The sequence below is a fragment of the Mastigoproctus giganteus genome, chromosome 13, assembly GCF_048544385.1.
Source record: "Mastigoproctus giganteus isolate SK-2022 chromosome 13, ASM4854438v1, whole genome shotgun sequence".
Classification (NCBI taxonomy): Eukaryota; Metazoa; Arthropoda; class Arachnida; order Uropygi; family Thelyphonidae; genus Mastigoproctus; species Mastigoproctus giganteus.
The window spans coordinates 157885804-157906618 of NC_143587.1; the positions used below are offsets into that span (position 1 = coordinate 157885804).

Here is a 20815-nt window from a genome sequence, read left to right on the forward strand (position 1 = left end):
AGGCATCGAGTCCACTAGTTCACGAAAGCGTTACACAGGTATTTCCATCCATGCTTGCTGCACCGCTGTACATAATTCTGTTGCATTCCTGGATGGAGGAATCCAAAGCTCGAACGGACCTTTCCACAGCATTCCAAATATGCTCCCAAGGTTTATGTCCAGTGAACAGGGAGGCCATTCCACGGTGGTAAAATCTGCGGAATGCTCTTCGAATCACGTTCTACCACGACTCTGTGTGGGGGGGTGCGCTGTCCTGGTGGAAGAGTCCATTGCCCCGTGGGTGCATAGGGGCCCAATGGCTAAATGGTCAAAGAAACAACAGAACATAATGAACTCCCCACACACTTTTTAAATCTCTGGCCTCCACAGAGTTCTGTGTCACTCACAAAGAATACAACGCAGAGATGAGGGGAAACCCCTGGTACCATCAGACAACTAACACACTTTAGACTGCCCCGTGGGTGCATGATGACCACGAAGGGATGCAGATGATCTGCAAGGATGGACTGTTTAGAGATGAGTCTAGATGTACCAGAGGTCCCAACATGTGCCAGTTGAACATGCCCCTGACCATTACTGACTGTCCACTTGTCTGAACAGTTCCTTGTTGACATGACAGGTGCATAGCTTCGTGCGGTTTCTGCCAGATATGCACCCCGTCTGCTCGAAATAACTGGAAATGGGACTCATCAGACCAGGAGACCAGTCTCCGACCGTCCAAGGTATACTGCCGATGTTCTTTCGCCCAGTTGAGTCATACAGTTGTGTTGTGGTGTCAGCAATGGGACTCTGGGGGGTCGGCAGCTCCCATAACCTTTTGCAGCTAATGATTGCCTGATGGTCTTGGTGAAGACGTTGAAGTCAGCAGTGATTTGTGCCACTGTCGCTCTCCTGTTGGTTGAAACAATGTGAGACAGACGTCAATGGCCACGTTCATCCACCACCTTTCCCCGCCCACAGCACTGTCCACGATGAGATGTTATTCCGGAAATGGTGTATTGCCGATACACTCTTGATACTGTCGAATGGGGATAGTGCAATTTCTGTACCACCTCCACGATAGTGATCCATGCATCGGGCACCCACTATCATCCCTCTTTCAAAGTCGGTTAACTCGCAACATTTATCCATACTGACATTGAATTACCATCTACACCAGTGGTGGCCAACCTTTTACATACCATGCGCCAATTTTTTCACATACGAGTTCAGATGCGCCATACAATTCAAGCACCTTTTCTACCTTCTTACGTTCATGATTGGGGTTGGAAAATAGGGATAGGGGTAGGATCTGCTTTGCTTAGGGGAGGAAAAAGAATAACTCAAATATGCAACTAAATTAAATAATGTATGCCAGTTCAAAACACACATGTTCATTGGAGCACCAATCTACAAAGGTGAGAGATGATCTCTTGGACGAGAGGGCGACCGCTGTCGTGGAACCCGTTGATGGTGATACAGCTGCCGGAGAGTCTCGTTTGGTGAAGACAGCTCTGTACCAAGTTGTTGGATGTGATGAGAGAGAGAGCTCTGAGTGAGATCATGTTGGAACTTGGAGTCATCTGTTCTCTCTGCTCGCTAGAAGGAGTCCAGGCATATCCTTAATAACCTTTTTAATAAAAGTATGTTTATGAACATAATCAACATTTTTAAATGATTTAATTATTGTATGTAAAGCAATTTCTATTACAGCACATAAACATTACTTGCCATTGATGAGACTTTTGAGCCTGTTTGGATTTTGCCAGTCTTTCAATGTTTGGTGTTAAATTTGTTACTGAGAGCAGCAGAGAATTCTTCAAATTTGAATCAGTCATTCGCGACCTCGTTTTGCTTTTGATCAATTTCATGGATGAAAATGCTTGTTCACATCTGTATGTCGTTTCGAAACGACATATAATTTTTTGCAAATTTTCTTAGTTCTGGGAAATGTTTACAGGGTAATGAACACCAGAAATTAATCATGTCAGAAGCATTTTGATCTGAAAAAAGCTCATGAAATTTCATTTTTAATAATGAATTTGTTTTGAAATCAATAAGTTCCATTTGTATATTACTAGGCATCTCAATTATGTTTTATACACTAAATAAAAATGGGTTTATAAATGCGAGCATGTAGTTTTCTTTTTTAGCCAAATCATGAAAACGACTTTCAAATGACACTTGCAATAACTTGATTTTTTCAAGATATTTGGTCCAATTGCTATCACCCACAGCACATTCATTCTGCTCTTTCAAGTGTGGAAATTGACTTAAATCCTGATTTTCTAACTGAGAGATGAACAGTTTTAATTTCATTTTAAATGAATTGATGCTATTTAGTAAGCTAGGAAATAATTTATTCATGCCTTGTAGTTTTGAATTTAGATCATTGAGATGACTAGTAACATCAACTAAAAATGCCAAATCAAATAGCCAGTTGTTATCTAATAATAAGGTTCTTTCATCAGGTAGTTCATTTTCCTGTTCTAAAAAGTTATAAACAGCATTTTTCAATTTCCAAAATCTACTCAGAACCTGTCCTCCAGAAAGCCAGCACACCTCACAATGAAGGACAAGTTCACCATATTCCAAATCTAACAACTCACAAAATTCTCTGAATTCTCATCTGTTTAATGCTCTTGCTCTAATTTTATTCACAAATTTCACAACCGGTAACATAACATGCTGCATATTTAAAGTTTTTCCACACAGTGCCTCTTGGTGTATAATGCAGTGATATTTTAGTACAGAACGATTTAAAAATTTTTCAAGCAAAGTTGTAATGCCATTGGCTTTACCTATCATTGTCAGCACTCCGTCAGTACACACACTGATGAGTTTACTTTTCAAATATGTCTGATCCTCTTGTTTTACCATGCAATGACTCCAGACTGGCAAGTTCTTCAAAGACATTAAAATTATCATCAATTCCTCTTATAAAAATGCTTAACTGGGCTACACCACATATGTCCGTCGATTCATCCAAAGCTAGAGAAAAGAAAGTACAAGAATGGACAAGATATTCCAGTTTCTGAGATACATCCTGAGAGAGTTCCTCGATACGTCTCGTAACTGTCTGCCTTGATATAGCAATTTCGTCTGCTTTCCTTTCAATACCTTTATTACCAAGGTGGCGTGCAAATATTTGGAGACAAGGCTTAACAATTTCTTCTCTGTCAGAAACAAGTTTCATTTTTTTTGCCAATACTAAAGCAATTTCATAGGATGCTTCTATCATTGCCAAGTCTTCACAACTTACTTTAGCAAATATATTTTGTCTTCTTCTGATTTCTTCCTTTTTCTTAGTCACATATTCTTTTCTTAGCTCAGACTCAAGGACGAGCTTCATTTTTCCTTCTATGCTGATGCTGTGATTTAGTGTCTATTAAGATCATGTCTTTTATTATGTGAAAGAGTACTTTCACAAACAATGCAAAACGGTTTTCCTGATGAACTTGCTATAAATAACAACTCATTTTCCCACTGTTCATTAAATTCACATTTAATATCACTTTCTGCTTTTCTTTTGCACTGTGGTGGATAGAAGGAATAAAAAAAAAAAAAACCAGAAAAGTACAAAACTCTAGAAGTCTAAATGTTGAAAAAGAACAAACAGATCACAAGTATGTACGTCGTATCACACAGAATATCAATTGTAAATTGTCAAAAAATTTTGACGAACTGATGAGCAGGCGCGATGGGGGTGGGGTGAGGGGAGCTCCCCCTACTATTTCTTGAGTTGGCAAAATGCAATTTGGAAATGCGATTGATGGAAATTTCTCGTAGATGAAAAAAACCTCAAATTTATCATTTCATTGTTTCCTTTTAACTTGAAAGACTTCCGACAAAGGATCTATTTGTATATTCTCAGTCCCCTGAAAAAGTCACGGCATTTATTTTCCCACTTGTGCATAGAGTCGAGCGCAGGAGGCAATGGCTGTACAAAAGAATGGATGACTAGGTGCTCGATATATTTTCATAGCCATAGATCACTTACAGTCAAAATTAAGAAATGCATTTTTTTGGAGACTATTTAATTTCTTTCTTTTGCTAAATTGAGGGAATTAAAAGTTTATGTGCGTGTAAGTGGAAAGAAGGTGGTGAGTGTCTTAAGCCATATGCGGAAGGACCTGAAATCAAAGGAAATAGAACCAAAGAATTGGCAATATGGGCTTTGGGTACTTGAGAAATTTTATGATGAAATGCACCACTTGTAATCTTCCAAAGCGCCACGTTTGGCGCATGCACCATAGGTTGGCCACCCCTGATCTACATGAATGTAGTGCTGCAATGCACCTATATACTTGCCAAGCGGTGGATTGGTCCACTAGCGAAAGGGGTGGGGTACAACCATTGAATTGCCCAGGAACCAGGTATCACACGAATTCTGTCCTTTCAGTGTAAGCAGAGTGGGAAATTTGCATGCCGTAGCCTCCACAGGATGCTATAGCATCAACTAGGTGTCAAATGCCCCAGCATATATATTTCTTGAGTATTAGCTGTTACTTGGGTTAGCTAGTTTATTGAACCTTCTGTTGATTTACCTGGTTTTAATTCATGCTGCCTATGAGATTGCAATTAGCTTGGGGGAAATGGTCATTAACCTCAACAGTAACATTCTCTCGAGAATCTTACCAAGCACAGGTAGCAAACTGTTGGTCAATAAGACCTTGCTTAAGCTGGATGCTTATCTGGATTTCTGAGTATCAGCCTTAGATTTGCCTGCTTCCAGATGTCAGGAAACACCTTGGGAAAGGCAGTTGTTAAAGAGATTAAGGAGATGGTCTGGGAAGTTGTTATTTGGTTTTTAGGAGCATTAGCAACTAAGGCCATATTGCTCCGGGGTATGCGGTGGTCATTTCCTGACCTTAATTAAGAAAAACATAAAATCAAAAGAAGTGCATCCAGTTGATATAGATGAACAGTGCACTGTTGAGTCCGTTTGGTGTGACATAAGCACTGCAAAAGCAAAAATAAGAGAAGGAGTGTGTTATAGGCCTAATGACTTGAATGAGTACAATGAACAATTGTACAGAGAAATAGAGTGGGCCAGTAAATCAGAATGTCTTATAATGGGGGATTTTAACATCCCACACTAGTAAGACTTTTGTGGATTTATTGGATGATTGTTTTCTGCAGCAGCATGTTCGAGAGGCAACCAGAGAAAGTAACACTCTTGATCTGGTTATCAGCAGTGATCATTCGTGTATCAAGAGTTTGCAGATAAAGGAACCACTAGGTGGCAGTGATCACAGTGTACTGATGTGGGATTTACTTAAAGATTTAATTACCATCAGGGGTAAAGGAAAGGGTTTTTGCTTCTGTAAAGGTGAGTACAGTAGTCTCAGACAGTTTTTAAATTCTGTACAGTGGGATCAACTGATACCAACAGTAAATTCTAAGTGGGAAACATTCAAGGAATTAATCGTGGAGTTTCTAAAAGTTTCTACTAAAAGTTTCATACCTATTAAGAAATATTGTTCAAGGTTTAGGCCTAAATGGTTATCTAATGAACTAATGAGACTCGTAACAGAGAAGAAAAATGCATGGGATGCATATAAATTATCAAGCAACTGAGAAGCCTATGGCAGATATAAGCTAGTCTGTAATCAGGTCACAAAGTAGGTTAGGCAGGCAAAGGCAGATTATGAGAAATCTTTGGCAAAAGATGCTAAGAAAAACAACAAGGATTTCTTTACTTATATAAACTCTAAAAGGAAGGGGATGAATCTGATTGGTCCACTTGATATCGATGGTTCGACTGTTGATGATCCAGCTCACATAGCAAACAAACTGAATGAGTACATTCACACATGAGGAGTTATTAAGGTTTGAAAATGGCAGAAAGTTATCAAATTGTAGCAGAGTGCTTAATGATTTTGTAATAACTGAGAGCAAAGTGGAGGAGAAATTGTTGAAGTTAAACATAAGAAAGGCACCTCGGGTGGATGGGATCATCCAGTTATATTAAAGGAGGCAGCAAAGCAACTAAGCAAACCCTTAGCCATAATAATGAGAGCATCCTTGGACTCAGGGGAGGTCCCCACGGACTGGAGATGTGCAGATGTATCCCCAATTCACAAAGGGAGATCGAAGGGTGACATGAGTAATTACAGACCAGTTAGTTTAACTTCTGTTCTGGGTAAAATAATGGAGTCACTGGTGAAAGATGCATTGCAGGATCATCCAGACAAGACTGCAACAATAATTCAGAAACAGCATGGGTTTGTTAAGGGAAAGACTTGTCTGACAAATTTGATAGGATATTATATTATGATGTGATTACAAAGAAACTGGATGCAAAAAATAATTTTGATATCATATATTTGGATTTCAGGAAAGCTTTTGACACTGTTGTGCATGGAAGACTACCCGTACAAATTGGAGCAGAATGGTATTAAGGGTAAGTTGCTAAAATGGATAAAAGGATGGTTGAGTGGGAGAAGACAGAGGGTGGTAATCAACGGGTGCTGCTCTTCGTGGACTAATGTTATTAGTGGAGTCCCACAGGGTTCGGTGTTGGGTCCTCTGTTGTTTTGTATATTTACGAATGATTGATGAAGGTATATCAGGCTTAGTGTGGAAGTTTGCAGATGATACAAAGATTGGCAGGGTTGTTAATGACAGTAATGGCAGTGTGCTACTGCAACAGGATCTAGATAATTTGGGCAGATGGGCTAAGAAGTGGTAACTGAAGTTTAATCTTGACAAATGCAAAGTACTGCATATGGGTAGAAGTAACCCCAGAGAAACGTACCAACTGTGTGGTACTACACTTAAGGTCGTAGAAAATGAAAAAGACGTGGGAGTAATTGTGCAGTCAGTTATGAAGTGTTCTGAGCAATGCAGACAGGCTGCTAGGTCAGGTCATGGGGTTTTGTCAATGATATATAGGAATTTTGCTAGCAGGGAAAAGGAGGTGATTGTCCCTATGTATAAGGCAATGGTCAGGCCACGTCTTGAGTACTGTGTACAGATCTGGAGGCCTCATTTTAGGAAGGATGTAGATTTGCTTGAGCGTGTACAGAGAAGGGCAACAAGATTGGTGAGGGGAATGAAGGATCCTCTTACAAAGAGAGGCTTAAGTTCTGTAAATTGCAGTGGCTGGAGACTAGGCATCTGTGCGGTGATCTTATTGACGTGTGTAAAGCCTTGAATGGGTTGAGCACGCTGAATTCTGATGGGATCCTTCCACTTGTTCAGATTACGAACCTAAGGAGGCATAAATTCAAATTAAGAAAAGACAGATGTAGAATAGATGTGCGGAAATTTGCCTTTAGCCAGCGGGTGGTTAATTGCTGGAACAAACTTCCATCTGTCGATGTGTAAGTTGATAGGTTGAATAAATTTAAGGAGGAACTGGACAGGCATTTGGAGGGAATGGTGTGATTTTTTTTTTTTTTGGCTGATGCTGCATAAGCTCATACACTTGCTTTCTTGCATCACATGCCACTACTTTCCGCATCCTCCGCATTTGGTGGTCATGGGCTCGAACCCCAGTCTAATCAAGAAGCGTGTGCTATGCACTGCAGCTCCTGCCCACCTGGCTACGGAGGCGCCCGGTATGGGAAGACAGAAGCAGCCAATTTGATCACTTCCAACAGATTGTGTGCCCAGGACACACAATCTGCTGGAGGTGATTAGATTGCCAATCTCCTCAGAATGCTCCAAAAACAATAACGTTTTAATTTCATTGCATTCTAAAGCTGAATTCATTTCCTCATGAGTAAAGGGCTGTTCATTTTGCATACGGAGTGTTATTAGCACAAATGTCATTGTGTTTCTGTGAGGGCTTAGTCTCCCTCTGGGAATTTTGAATTTGAAAGTGTCTGCAATTCTGCCCAGACACGATAAGAGGAGTATATGATGAGAGCCTTGTCAATCAATTCGGCCCTGGAAAGATTGTGCAAGGCTCAAGGGGCAGAATTTTTTTCAGCCTGGACTGTACTTGTTAACAGGCGAGATTGCTTCTACAGGGATGGGATACACTTAAATAGAAAGGGTGCAAGAATATTTGCTGATGCTATCGAGGCAGTGTTAGGTGGGTCGGAAAACTGCTAGCTTGGGGGGAGACAAAGACGAATAGATTAACAGTAGCCACTGGCAGAGGTGAAAGAGATTCTTGCACTGCTTCTATTGGAATGAGCAGAAGCCTGAAAAACAAGATGCAGGATATTTCAGAGAGTGCCGGGAGTCATTGCGGTACAAGTAAACACATGGGTTGTGTTAGGGTAGCTAAGAATAGAAATAGGTGCATGTATACTTGCGAGTACACCAATGCTAGGAGTTTAGTAAATAAATTTGATGAATTTGAGGTATTGCTCAAAACATTAAAGGCAGATATTGTTGGGATATCAGAGACGTGGTGTCACACAGATATAAGGAATGGAGAACTGGAATTTGAGGAGTACAACGTCTACAGAAAGGATAGACTGGATAGGAAGGGAGGAGGGGTTATGCTATTAGTTAAGAAATACATAAAATCCAAGGAAGTGAAGCCAGTGGACATCGCTGGACAGTGCAGTGTTGAGTCAGTTTGGTGTGACATAAGCATTGGGAGATCAAAATTGAGAGTAGGAGTGTGCTATAGGCCTAATGACTCTGATGAGTATAATAAGATACTGTACAGGGAAATAGAGTGGGCCAGTAAATCAGAGAGTCTTATAATGGGAGATTTTAATTTCTCAGATATTGACTGGAATTTGGGGGCTGGTCACTCACACACTAGCAAGGCTTTTGTGGATTTATTGGATGATTGTTTTCTACATCAGCATGTTCAGGAGGCAACTAGAGGGAAGAATACTCTTGATTTGATTATCAGCAGTGATTCTTCATGCATTAAGAATCTGCAGATAAATGAACCACTAGGTGGCAGTGATCACAGTGTGCTGAAGTGGGATTTACTCAAAGAGGTAACTTTGTAAAGGCAACTACGATGGACTGAGACAGTATTTAAATTCTATACAGTGGGCCCAACTGATGATGTTACCAACAGCAAATGCAAAATGGGAAGCATTCAAAGAACTTATCTTGGAAGCTACTAGGCTATACATACCAACTAAGAAATATTGTTCAAGGTTTAGGCCTAAATGGATGTCAGATGAACTGATGAGGCATATGGCAGAGAAGAAATATGCATGGGATACATACAAATTAACACATGACACAGAAGCCTATGATAGATACAAGTTGATCTGTAACCAAGTTACAAAGGAGGTTAGGCAGGCGAAGGCAGATTACGAGAAATCTGTGGCAAGGGATGCAAAGAAAAACAGCAAAGAGTTCTTTACTTATGTAAACTCCAGAAGGAAGGGGATGAATCAGATTGGTCCACTTGATATCGATGGGTCAACTGTTGATGATCCTGCTCAGGTAGCTAACAAACTAAATGAATATTTTGCATCAACATTCACACATGAGGAGTTATTTAGCGAGGGGAAAGCTAGAGGTGTATTCAACTCTAGCAGTAAGCCAGAGAATCTTGTAATAACTGAGAGTAAAGTGGAGGAGAAATTGTTGAAGATAAACACAAGAAAAGCACCCGGGGTGGATGGGATCTATCCAGTTATATTAAAGGAGGCAGCAAAGGAAGTAAGCAAACCCTTAGCCATAATTATGAGAGCTTCCTTGGACTCAGGGGAGGTACCCACAGACTGGAGATGTGCAAATGTCACACCAATTCACAAAGGAGGATCAAAGGCTGACACAAGTAATTATAGACCTGTGAGTTTAACTTCTGTTCCAGGAAAATTAATGGAGGCACTAGTTAAAGAAGCACTGCAGGATCATTTAGACAAGACTTCAGCTATAGCTCGGACCCAGCATGGTTTTGTTAAGGGGAAGTCTTGCCTGACCAATTTGATTGGATACTATGATGCAGTCACAAAGGAACTGGATGCAGGGAATAACTTTGATATTATATACTTGGATCTTAGAAAGGCTTTTGATATTGTTGCACAATGGAAGACTGCTGCACAAATTGGAGCAGTGTGGCATTGGAGGCAAATTGCTGCTGTGGATAAAGGGGTGGCTGAGGGGGAGAAGACAGAGAGTGGTAATCAATGGACACTGCTCAACGTGGACTAATGTTATTAGTGGAGTCCCTCAGGGCTCAGTGTCGGGTCCATTATTGTTTTCTGTATTCATAAATGATATTGATGAGGGTATATCAAGCTTAATGTCGAAGTTTGCAGACGATACAAAGGTAGGCAGGGTTGTCAAGGCCACTACTGACACTATGCTGCTGCAACAGGATCTGGAAAGGTTGAGCAGATGGGCTGAGAGGTGGCAAATGAAGTTTAACATTGACAAATGTAAAGTACTACACATGGGAAACAGCAATCCCAGAGCAACGTATCAACTCTGTGGTACTACACTGACAGTGGTAGAGAATGAAAGGGACCTGGGGGTGGTTGTGCAGGCAAATATGAAGTTCTCTGAGCAGTGCAGACGGGCTGCAAGAGTAGCTCATGGTGTATTGTCAATGATATATAGGAATTTTTCTAGCAGGGATAAGGAGGTGATTATTCCCTTGTATAAGGCAATGGTCAGGCCACACCTAGAGTACTGCATACAGGTCTGGAGGCCTCATTTCAAGAAGGATGTAGAGCTGCTGGAATGAGTACAGAGAAGGGCAATAAGATTAGTGAATGGAACAAAGGGGTGATCTTATGAAGAAAGGCTTAAGTTTTGCAAATTACAGTGTCTGGAGACTAGGCACCAGCGAGGTGATCTGATAGAGGTGTATAAAGCCTTGAATGGTTTGAGCATGCTCAATGCTGATGGGATTCTTCCTCTCGCTCAGAATAATCATCTGAGAGGGCATAAATTCAAATTGAGGAAAGACAGATGTAGGATAGACGTGCGGAAATTTTCCTTTAGCCAGCAGGTGGTTGGTTGGTGGAACAGACTTCAATCCTTTGTCGTGGAAGTTGATAGCCTAAATAAGTTTAAGGCTCAGCTGGACAGATATTTTGAACGAACAGAGGGGTGAAGTGGTTTTTTTTTTTTTTTGGGCTGATGCTGCATAAGCTTGCTTTCTTGCATCAAATGCCTCTACTAATAATGCTAATGCTAATAGAGCATTGAGGATATTGTTAACATGGTCTTCCCAGGAATGGGTCAGAGCTCCATTGGGAGTTATGATGGTACGAACCATTTCTGCTCTGGACATTTTGTTCATGGCGATTCAGTATATAATACCCCATACATTACTAGATGTTCCAAAAAGGGTCCACCAACTTATTTCTAATGAGGGTGGCATAGCTATTTCTGAGAGTCCTATAGGCCTCTCTCAGTGCAGCGATCTTGCTCTCAAACCAGGAGGTCCTTTCATGTTGTATATTTTTTTCTTGCCCAATGGCTAGTATGGGATTATTCATAGTGAACCACTGTCCTCAGTGTGATCTCTCCCAACAGAGATCATGCCTAGCCCTATGTGCTTTATTCCCAAATTATCCATACTCCCTTCTCTATTTTTTGCCTGGTGGACCCTACCACTACAAATCTTTTAGTTTTCTTGTCTGCCCCCCCCTGTGGATGATGGGCTTCTATTCCTTTAACTTTCCACTTCTTGGTGGACAGCCTTCCTCATGATCCACCCTAACCTTCTTGCTCTGCTCCCTCCTCTGTCATCCCATTCACATCTTCCCCCTCTAATGGTTTTTTTTCCCCACTGAGTGCTCCTCCCTTGGAAGCTCAGTCACAATCCAGGGTTTGCCACTGCCAGTCTGTATTCTACTGTAACCGGCTGCCTCCTGGTTTCAGTAGTGGATAGAAATGAAGGGTACCACCTGGTGGCTAAAGGTCAGAAGAACAACAGACCAACATAACTCCACACTATACTAAGCAAACTAACACAAATACTACACTATCTCTAGCATTTACAGAGTCTGTACTGTGTCACAAACATACCTTGTGGTTTGTAGGGGGAACCCCACAGTGCTGCTACATAAGAAACACTATGCCCAGGTGTAAAAACTGAAAGGAGAAGCCCTAGACCAGACTTAATCCAAGGCAACACACATACCCAAATAACAGCAAGAAACATCCCAGTACCACAGCCAAAGAAAAAGACCAAAATTAAAAGCAATCAGTCATACTAATAAAAGCAACATGAAAACTAGGGAAGAGGTAAAAAATGCAGTCATAACTAAATTCAAATCGCTACTGAAGGAAATAAAAATCAAAAATTTGAGGAAAATAAAAGAAAAAGGAATTTTAATTGAGACAGTCCCCCCCCCCAAAGATATACAGAAGTTACAGGATTGCAAGGAATTTGAAGAGCAAAGTCTAAAGACTGAGCAGCCCAAGAAAATAGGGCCAACTGTGATACTGTACAACATACCCAATGAAGTGACAAAGGAGGAACTATTTGAGCATCTTTATCTCAATAATCCCAGACTCATGCTACACACAGGAGGAAGTAAACAACCTCATTAAGGTAAGGTTTTCCTCTAAGTCTAAAGCTAAAAATACTACAAATTGGATCCTAGAGGTGTCTGGAGGGCCTTCCAGGATTAAAATAACAGAGCCTATGTAGGCTGGACATCCCATGGAATTAAGGATTTTGTGTATAAGTGCCTTGGCAATAACCACACTGCCAAGACATGTAAGCAGGGACGGACTTGCTATAAGACTGAACGGGGAAACGCTGGTGGGCTGCAGACTGGTAGAGGCTGGTGTGATTTTGGCTATAAACAATATGGCCATAAACACTCGTATAAGGCCACTACAAGTTTTCCCCGGTAAAATTTTTTGACCCAGTCTGCCTCTGCCTGTAAGCAAGAGGTAAAGCACCTGTGGCCACTGTGCCGGCATGGGTCACACATTTGCAGATTGTCCCAACAAGAAGGAACAATCCAAATGCCCCAATTGCAAAATGAGAAAAAGGGAGCACCATATTCTTATAGAAGCCCCAAATGTCAGGAATGCCTCAGAATAGTTGATCAATTGAAGAATAAAATCAGTTATGAATAATACACTAACAATAACCAAGTGAACAGAGAATTTATCAAAATAACACAAATCAACACACAATAATCCCTCACAGTCATGAACTAAATCTCAAACTAGCCCAAGATCAGCATATATTACCGATTAAGGAACCATACTCATATAAGGGGATAGTAAAAGGCATCCCTTCAAGTGCTAAACTTGTACAAGCTGAGGCAATTACAAGGGGACAATGCAGTGGCCCATTGCTGGGCCTCTGTAGTGGTCACAAACCCAGGCAGTAGTAGTAACCACAGTGGCAGGCCATTGCAATACTCATGCAGTCTGTGCATTGCTGGAAGGTCCTTTTGGGCAGCTGCAAGTCATTTCTACATATTTACAGTGCAGAAAACACAACCAACCCATTGAGCCATATCTTACTCACCTAGACAAAGCCTTGGAAATGCTCAAAGGCCAAGACCTCATAATAGGAATTGATTCTAAAGCCTGCTCACCATGTGAAACAGCCCCCCCCCCCCACACAAAATGGGCCATCTCCTGGAGGACATGATCCTAGCAAATAATTTAACGGCCCTAAATAAACCAGGTTCCACTCCCACTTACTGTACCATGATAGGTCAATCTTACATAGATGTAACCCTCTCAACTCAAGGAATAGCAAGAAACATAATAGACTGGCAAGACCACAGTTCTTATACAACCAGTGACCACAATACAATATATTACCTAAAAACTACCTAAAATGAAATAACTACCTAACAATGAAATATATTACCTAGAAACTACCTAAATATTTTACCTAGAAATTACCTAGAAACTACCTAAATATTTTACTTAGAAATTACCTAAAAATTTTACCTAGAAATTACCTAAAAATTTTTTATTTACCATTTGGAATCAACAATTCTATCCTTTTCATCTCTTTCTTTAGTAAATCGATGAATGTCAGGGAAAACATTTGTGTATCTCCAAGGTTGTATGTAACTTAACCATGCCTCAAGTGGCTATAAAAGAAGTAATAAAATGCATATGATCAATAATTCAATCAAAAAAAAAAAAAAAAAATCTTATTTTAAATAACTTTTTATTTTCAACCAGATGCTAGATAGTCCATCATACTAAACCTATTGGTAACTTTCTAGGAGGAATCTGGATCAGCTAGTGTACAATCTTGTTGCCTCTTACTCTGCCAGACAGCTACTGCAGGGAGTCCGTAGTGTCTATGAATAGGGAATTGTTAAGGCCATGTTATGTCAAGGAGCTGAGTATATTTTCATTATACGAACACCATATACAAAAGTTTCATTACTTCATACATGTCCTCCCACCACCCACTTTTACCTTATCTACTGAATGCATCTCGTCTGTCTTCAAACCACCTATTACCATTCAAACACATTGATATGACTTTAAACAGTTTTTAATATAAAAAAAATAAACAGTTTTTTAAACATTATTAAAGAAATAAACAGTTAAAATATTAAAAACTGTTTATTTCATAAACATTTTTGAACATTTCATGCATTTCTATTGCAGACTTTTTCAGTTTAAAGCAAAATTTGATATCTCTTCATTACTCCATTGCAAAATCGTGACACAGAACATTAATGCTACCACCGCAACTGGTTGTTACTTGCAACCTGTTAGTCTACTGGACAATCTTTGTACCACCATCTTTTGGAGGAAGTTTGAATTGCAACAGGACCAAGTGGGAACTTCATTGCCACACCTCATATACTGTTATCAACCCATGGATATTTACAGATAATTTGACTCTTTGAGCAAAACAAAGATTTACTACACAAATATACCAGTATGTTTCATATCTGAAAATTAGGTCAAGGGATGTGGTATTCTATTTAAATAAGTTTTCGGCAGAAATTTTTTCTCCCTAGCACTTGAACAGCACAAAAATCACTCTCTATAATGCAAAGATTTAAACAGGTACTGTGATCTTTTATGAATATTACCAGGTCAGTAACATAGCCCAAAAGGTTGCTGTTACCAAGAAAGGCTTAAGTTCTGCAAATTGCAGCTTCATCAATTAGATCACCTCACAGGTGCCTAGTCTTCAGAAGCTGCAATTTGCAGAACTTAAGCCTTTCTTGGTAACAGCAACCTTTTGTTCCACTCACCAATCTCATTGCCCTCCTCCATACTCGTTCCAGCAGCTCTACATCTTTCCTAAAATGAGGCCTCCAGACCTGTATATAGTATTCAAGATGTGGCCTGACCAATGCCTTATACAAAGGGACAATTACCCCCTTATCCCTGCTAGCAAAATTCCTGTATATCATTGACAAGACACCAGGAGCTACTCTTGCAGCCTTTTTTGCACTTTTCAGAAAACTTCATATCTGACTGCACAATTACTCCAGATCCTTTTCATTCTCCACTACTCTGAGTGTAGTACTACCCAGTCTGGGGTTACTGCTACCCATACTTTGCATTTGTCAATGTTAAATGCCACCTCTCAGCCCATCTGCTCAACTTTCCAGATCCTGTTGCAGTAGTGTACTATCATTACTGTCATTAGCAACCCTGCCAACCTTCGTATCATCTGCAAACTTAGACATTAACCCTGATATACCTTCATCAATATAACTGATAAATACCGAAAATAACAATGGGCCAAACACCGAACCCTGGGGGCACCACTAATAACATTTGTCCCCGAAGAGCAGTGTCCATTGATTACCACTCTGTCTTCTCCCACTCAACCATCCTTGTATCAATAGTAGGGGGGGGCTTTGCCTGCCCCACCCATCTTTTTTTCTAGTGAGGCATGGACATATCCCACTGATTACAAAGGGCCATTCTCTCTGTTGACCCCTTATTTCTATTTCTACCCCCCAGTCTTCAGTCTCCCATCCTCCCTTACTTTCACCTTTCACAGCACACAGTCCCACACATCAGAATTTAGCCCAACCTTTCAGGCACTAACTTATCCTATCAGCGTACAAACCCAACTAGTGTTCTTAAAATGAACTTAGGCAAAACTGAACCACAATATACAGTATACTTTTTTTTTTTTTTTTTTTTTTTTAAGGTTCTAGCCAGCCACTGAAATCTCTGGAAAGTAGGTGGCAGGATCTACCAGAGAAACAAATGAATAAATGGGTACACCTGGCTGGCCTCCCCGTGGCAGAGTATGGTAACGTCAGGTCCCATTAGGGGCCTGGCGGCCATCAAGCCAGAAGAACAATGGGCACAACATATTACACAAGCACATAATCCACACACTTTAAAGCTTTGGCTTTGACAGAGTACTGTTCTCGATACAGAGAACATACGCAGAGATGGGGTAAATCCTTGATGCCTTTTAGAACTGAAAATACTCTATACTCTATCTTGGAGGGGCAAGAGGACACAGGAAGGGTGGTCAATGGTGTGAGAAGCTCCACGAGTTTTGGAATTTTCATTTGGATAAACATGATTTTTTGGGAAATTTAGGTAAGTATACTTACCTTTGGTATGCTGCTTTTGAAGATCTACCAAGTGAGTGGTTTTTTGTTAATTCTGGCCCCACTTTGCCTGAGCTTTTCTACTACACTATCACCATTATGATGTCAACCATTGTTACTACTGTTATAGTTTAGCTTTTGCCAGTGTGGCAGCCATTATACACTGTGTTCAGGATTCAGTAAAGGTGGGAATATTAAAGTTTGAATTTCAGTATAGTTTTGATGTTAGCAAAGGTAGTTTTATTCTTAGCATTACAAGTAGAGACTGTGTAGAGGCATTTATTCAGTATATATATGGTGGAAATTGTTCTAAGAATAATAATTTTTAGAAACTTTTGGGAACCTTGAAAAACATTCATTATAATATAAGTTTATATGTGCTATATCAAAAAATTACTTACCAAACGAAAGGATGCATCTAAAGGCCAATGATCGAATGTAAGCCTTAAGAAACTATATATTTTTTTTTGGACCATCTGCGGCAGGACATTACTATGGTCATAAATGGCACAAAAAAAACAAAGCATAAGAATAAAATATGCTTTAATCTTTTTATTTCATTAAACAGTTACAGTAAACATATTTTTTCAAAATTAAAATAAACACTGAATCATTATCCCAAAATTACATTTTAATCCATTCATCATGGATTAAAATGTAATTTTGGGATAATCAGATCAAAAGAAATTGATATTTTAATGGCAAATACGTAACTGCCAATCTTTAATTTTAAAAAACCAGATGATCAGACATTTTGTAAGTGGGAGAAAATAGGAGATTTTTGGACAAAAATAGGCAAAAAAAAACTGGAGGAAAATGAGATTTTTTGAAAAAAAGTTATTTTTAAGTCTGCAGCTGTATTAGAAATTGAATTTCACTGGAAAAATACACAATTCATATTAAAATACAGCCACCGTTGTTTACCAATACTGTACGATTTTAAACATTAGATTACCAAACATTTTTCTGTTTCTGGATTTAGTTTTGGAATATTCTCTTAGATAAACTGATTTTGACTGCTTTAAGAAAGATATCATTGCAGACTATGCTCTTCAGAAATGTTGAATAAAACTTAGACTTGGCTGTTGAGTATTTCTACAGCTTAAAAAAAATCCGAATTCAGTAAACACTGACCATTCCTTGATACTCAGCATTGCTATAAGGAATTGTTATAAATAATAAGAAATAATTTGTAACAAATACAATGCTCAATTACTTCAGGCATTCTTATGCACTTGTCAGTGTCCCCAACCAAGGACCACTGTACATCAATTCTTTCTTCTACTGTTGCTGCAAAATCTACTGCTTCATCTATTTCTTTAGCCTTAATGGTACAAAGAAATACTAGAACCTTCTCTACAAAAAAAAAAAAAAAAAAAAAAGAAACACTGCCAATTGATAAAAACTGCACTACCTTAGCATTTATAAGAACACCATTTTTCAATAGAAACTTGTGCGCCACGTATAGTCACATGAAGACAAAATACTTCTTCACCCATCAATAAAACAGAATCTTCTCTCTTGTTTTAGATTCTTCATGACCTACAATTAAGTCAGACTCATTCTTCTGGTTTAGTCCACTATGGTAATCAATTTCCAAATTTGAAAACTGTTTGTAAAACAAACTTGCACAGCATTCTTCAACATATCTAGGAATAATTACTTAGGATGTTTTGCCACATAACACAAATGTTGGCATAACATTTAAAAGAAAGAAACAAACAAACAAGCTGATTTATTCAAAACAGAAGAGAGAAAGAGACACAAACAACGTTTCTGCATCAGTGTGGATAACATGACTAGAATTATCAGATTACTTGGCCAGAATTGCTTTTACCAGAAGTTCTTTTTCTCAAGTTGTCAACTTTCAAAACTTTTAGATTGTGAAGTGGATTTTAACACTTATCGTTACTTTTTAATTTGATTAACTCTGAGAAGAGCTCATATTGCTCATTTCAGCACTTCTAACCTTTTCTAACAAACTTCTCAAAGGTTGACTGTTTTCTACCAGTATGGTAGAAAACAGTCAACCTTTGAGAAGTTTGACATTTTGTTTGACAAAATGTCAACCTTCTCCAGCATGTTGCTCAGATGTCCAGCTAATGATTACACACACACACACACACTTCAAAACCTTTTTTTACTTCATTTGAAATTGTTTAAATCTTTCCTTTAAGCACTTCTTTATAGATGGTAGTAAATTTCTCCAAGTATTCATCCACTTTCACAGGAAAGCATGTAGTTCTCTTCCAGCACACAAATTAATAAGCTGACAAAGACCACCTATTACCACCAAGTGCTCCATCTCCTCTCTTAATACCTTCACTACTCCATTTTTCATATCTACCATAAGAAGCGCATTGTTGTTGTTTTCATCTGTTCAGTCACAGCCGACTTTCGGAGACTTTATGGGCGAGCTGGCTCCATTCTGTCTGGTCTTGAACAGCTTCTTTCAAGTTCTTCATGCTCATGCCAGTGTGGCTTTTGATGGTGTTGAGCATCATGTTCTTTGCCGATCTCTTCTCCTTGTTCCACTGACCTTTCCTAGCACTATCATTTATTCCTGAGCTCATTCATAAAGTTTCCCGGTGAAAAATACTGGAGTAGTTCTCCATGTCTTTCTCCAGTGGTGGCGTTATTATATGGCTGTATAGGCCATGTAATAACAAGTGCATTATCAATACTAAATAACCTACAGTTTTTGAAGGAATTCCACATGCTTTCAGGTTGTTCAGATGTCCAGTGTTGTAGCCTATAGAATCACCTTCCAATGCTGGCACTGAGTGCAAGCAGCTTTCGATTTTTTATATATTTTTTTTATTATTATTTTAATTACAATACATCACCACACTGGGAAATAGCTTGGAATCACTCCAATTACTGACATCTACAGCTAAAATGATCCATTTTTTAGAGTTGTCATTCTTATTTCTTCTCCATGCATTTTCCCCTATCAATGCATGTTGTTTTTGTTCGTTTAAAATTGTATTTTTTTTTTTGCTATTCCACTAATGGGAACCATGTCATAAATAAGTTTAACATTACGTATGCTGAATGTTTATTTGCATCAAGATGTTCCAGTATCAGGAACTTTATGAGCATCTGATCTTACAACCAACAATTCTTAGCACCTCAATTTATAAATTGAAAGCCTGACTGTATGGAATCTTACCTCTTGAAAGTAAAATGAATCAGAATAAAATATTCACAGTATATTTTAAAAATATTTAATAAAATTTTTAATAATAATCAATCTATATTCTGCAGATAGTACAATACAACAGCATACTACATTACTGATTTGCAAAATTGTTGCTAATATGAATTTTCTTGATGATCTAGCATCAAAAATTGCATGCATTTGCAAGACAAGGGAATGAATATTCATGAGGGCACAAACAATAATAATAATTTAAGTATAAGTATTTATTTCTATCTATTTATCTGTAGGTGTTCTTGGTTCAATGTTTGACCATGCAGGACAAATTCATAATGAACAATCAGAGTGAGTCAAGAAATAAGCTACAAGAAATATGCCACAATCTTAAAAAAATTGAGAGTCTGGAAAAGATAAGTTTTTTGGAAAATTTTTCTGTCCTTTTGACTTAACATATTGTCTTCAAAAAATAGTTTAACAGTCTTAGTCACATTCGTTAGCTTATTTTTTTATTTAGCTAGAGACTTTGTAATAAGTTACAACTTAATATACACAGAGCATTTGTATTGGTGATTTGGCATGAATATCGTATCTCGTAACTTATACTGCAGTGAGTGGCAGGGGTAATTAACTATTTAAATGTTGAGGTAAATAAGTATTCTGATAGTTCGAATCACGTAGGCTGGCATCAGTTAGATAATTTTATTATCTATTAAAGTAAACTTATAACTTTACAAACATAATGGTATAGCATAGTAGATATAACATACACTTGAGTGTAATACATATAATGTAAATGTGTAATTAACAGATGTCATATTTGCAATGGCTCGTAAACTCGATAGCATAATTTATTGCTGCATAACTGGTGAAAGAGTAGGCAGCACAGAAGCAACCTGTAGGGTAACTGGTCCCACAGGAGGTAGCTATTGTTGGTGACTCCATTGTCAGGGAAATGAGAAATATATTGTGCAAAAAGGACAGATGGAACAGCACCAGATACGTCTGCCAGGTAAAAGTTGAAGACAGAGTAGATATCATCACTTAAGGGCAAAAAGGTGATATTGTTGTACAAATTGGCACTAATGACATTATGAGTTGAGAACTGCTGACTTACTTAACATGTACTGGGTTGTGTTGAGGAAAAGTCAGATTAGGGTTGAATTTCATAGTGCCTACAATTCAGCCCAGGTATGACAGGAGGAAGAATATGATGAATACAGACAATATGCCTTGTTAATAAATTCAGCCCTAGAGA

The 20815-nt window shown here is 38.8% G+C and overlaps 1 protein-coding gene across 3 annotated transcripts in view; it reads right to left on the reverse strand.

Moving 5' to 3' along the window:
• LOC150076549 (sphingomyelin phosphodiesterase 4) overlaps positions 1-20815 on the reverse strand; it is a 324202-nt gene that overhangs the window by 120374 nt on the left and 183013 nt on the right. For all 3 annotated transcript variants that reach the window (XM_090388185.1, XM_090388183.1, XM_090388184.1), the window contains 2 exons: positions 16802-16892; positions 13825-13940 (listed from right to left, as the gene is read on the reverse strand). In XM_090388185.1, coding sequence (XP_090244311.1) covers positions 13825-13940; positions 16802-16892 — 207 coding nt within the window. The remainder of the gene's footprint in view (positions 1-13824; positions 13941-16801; positions 16893-20815) is intronic.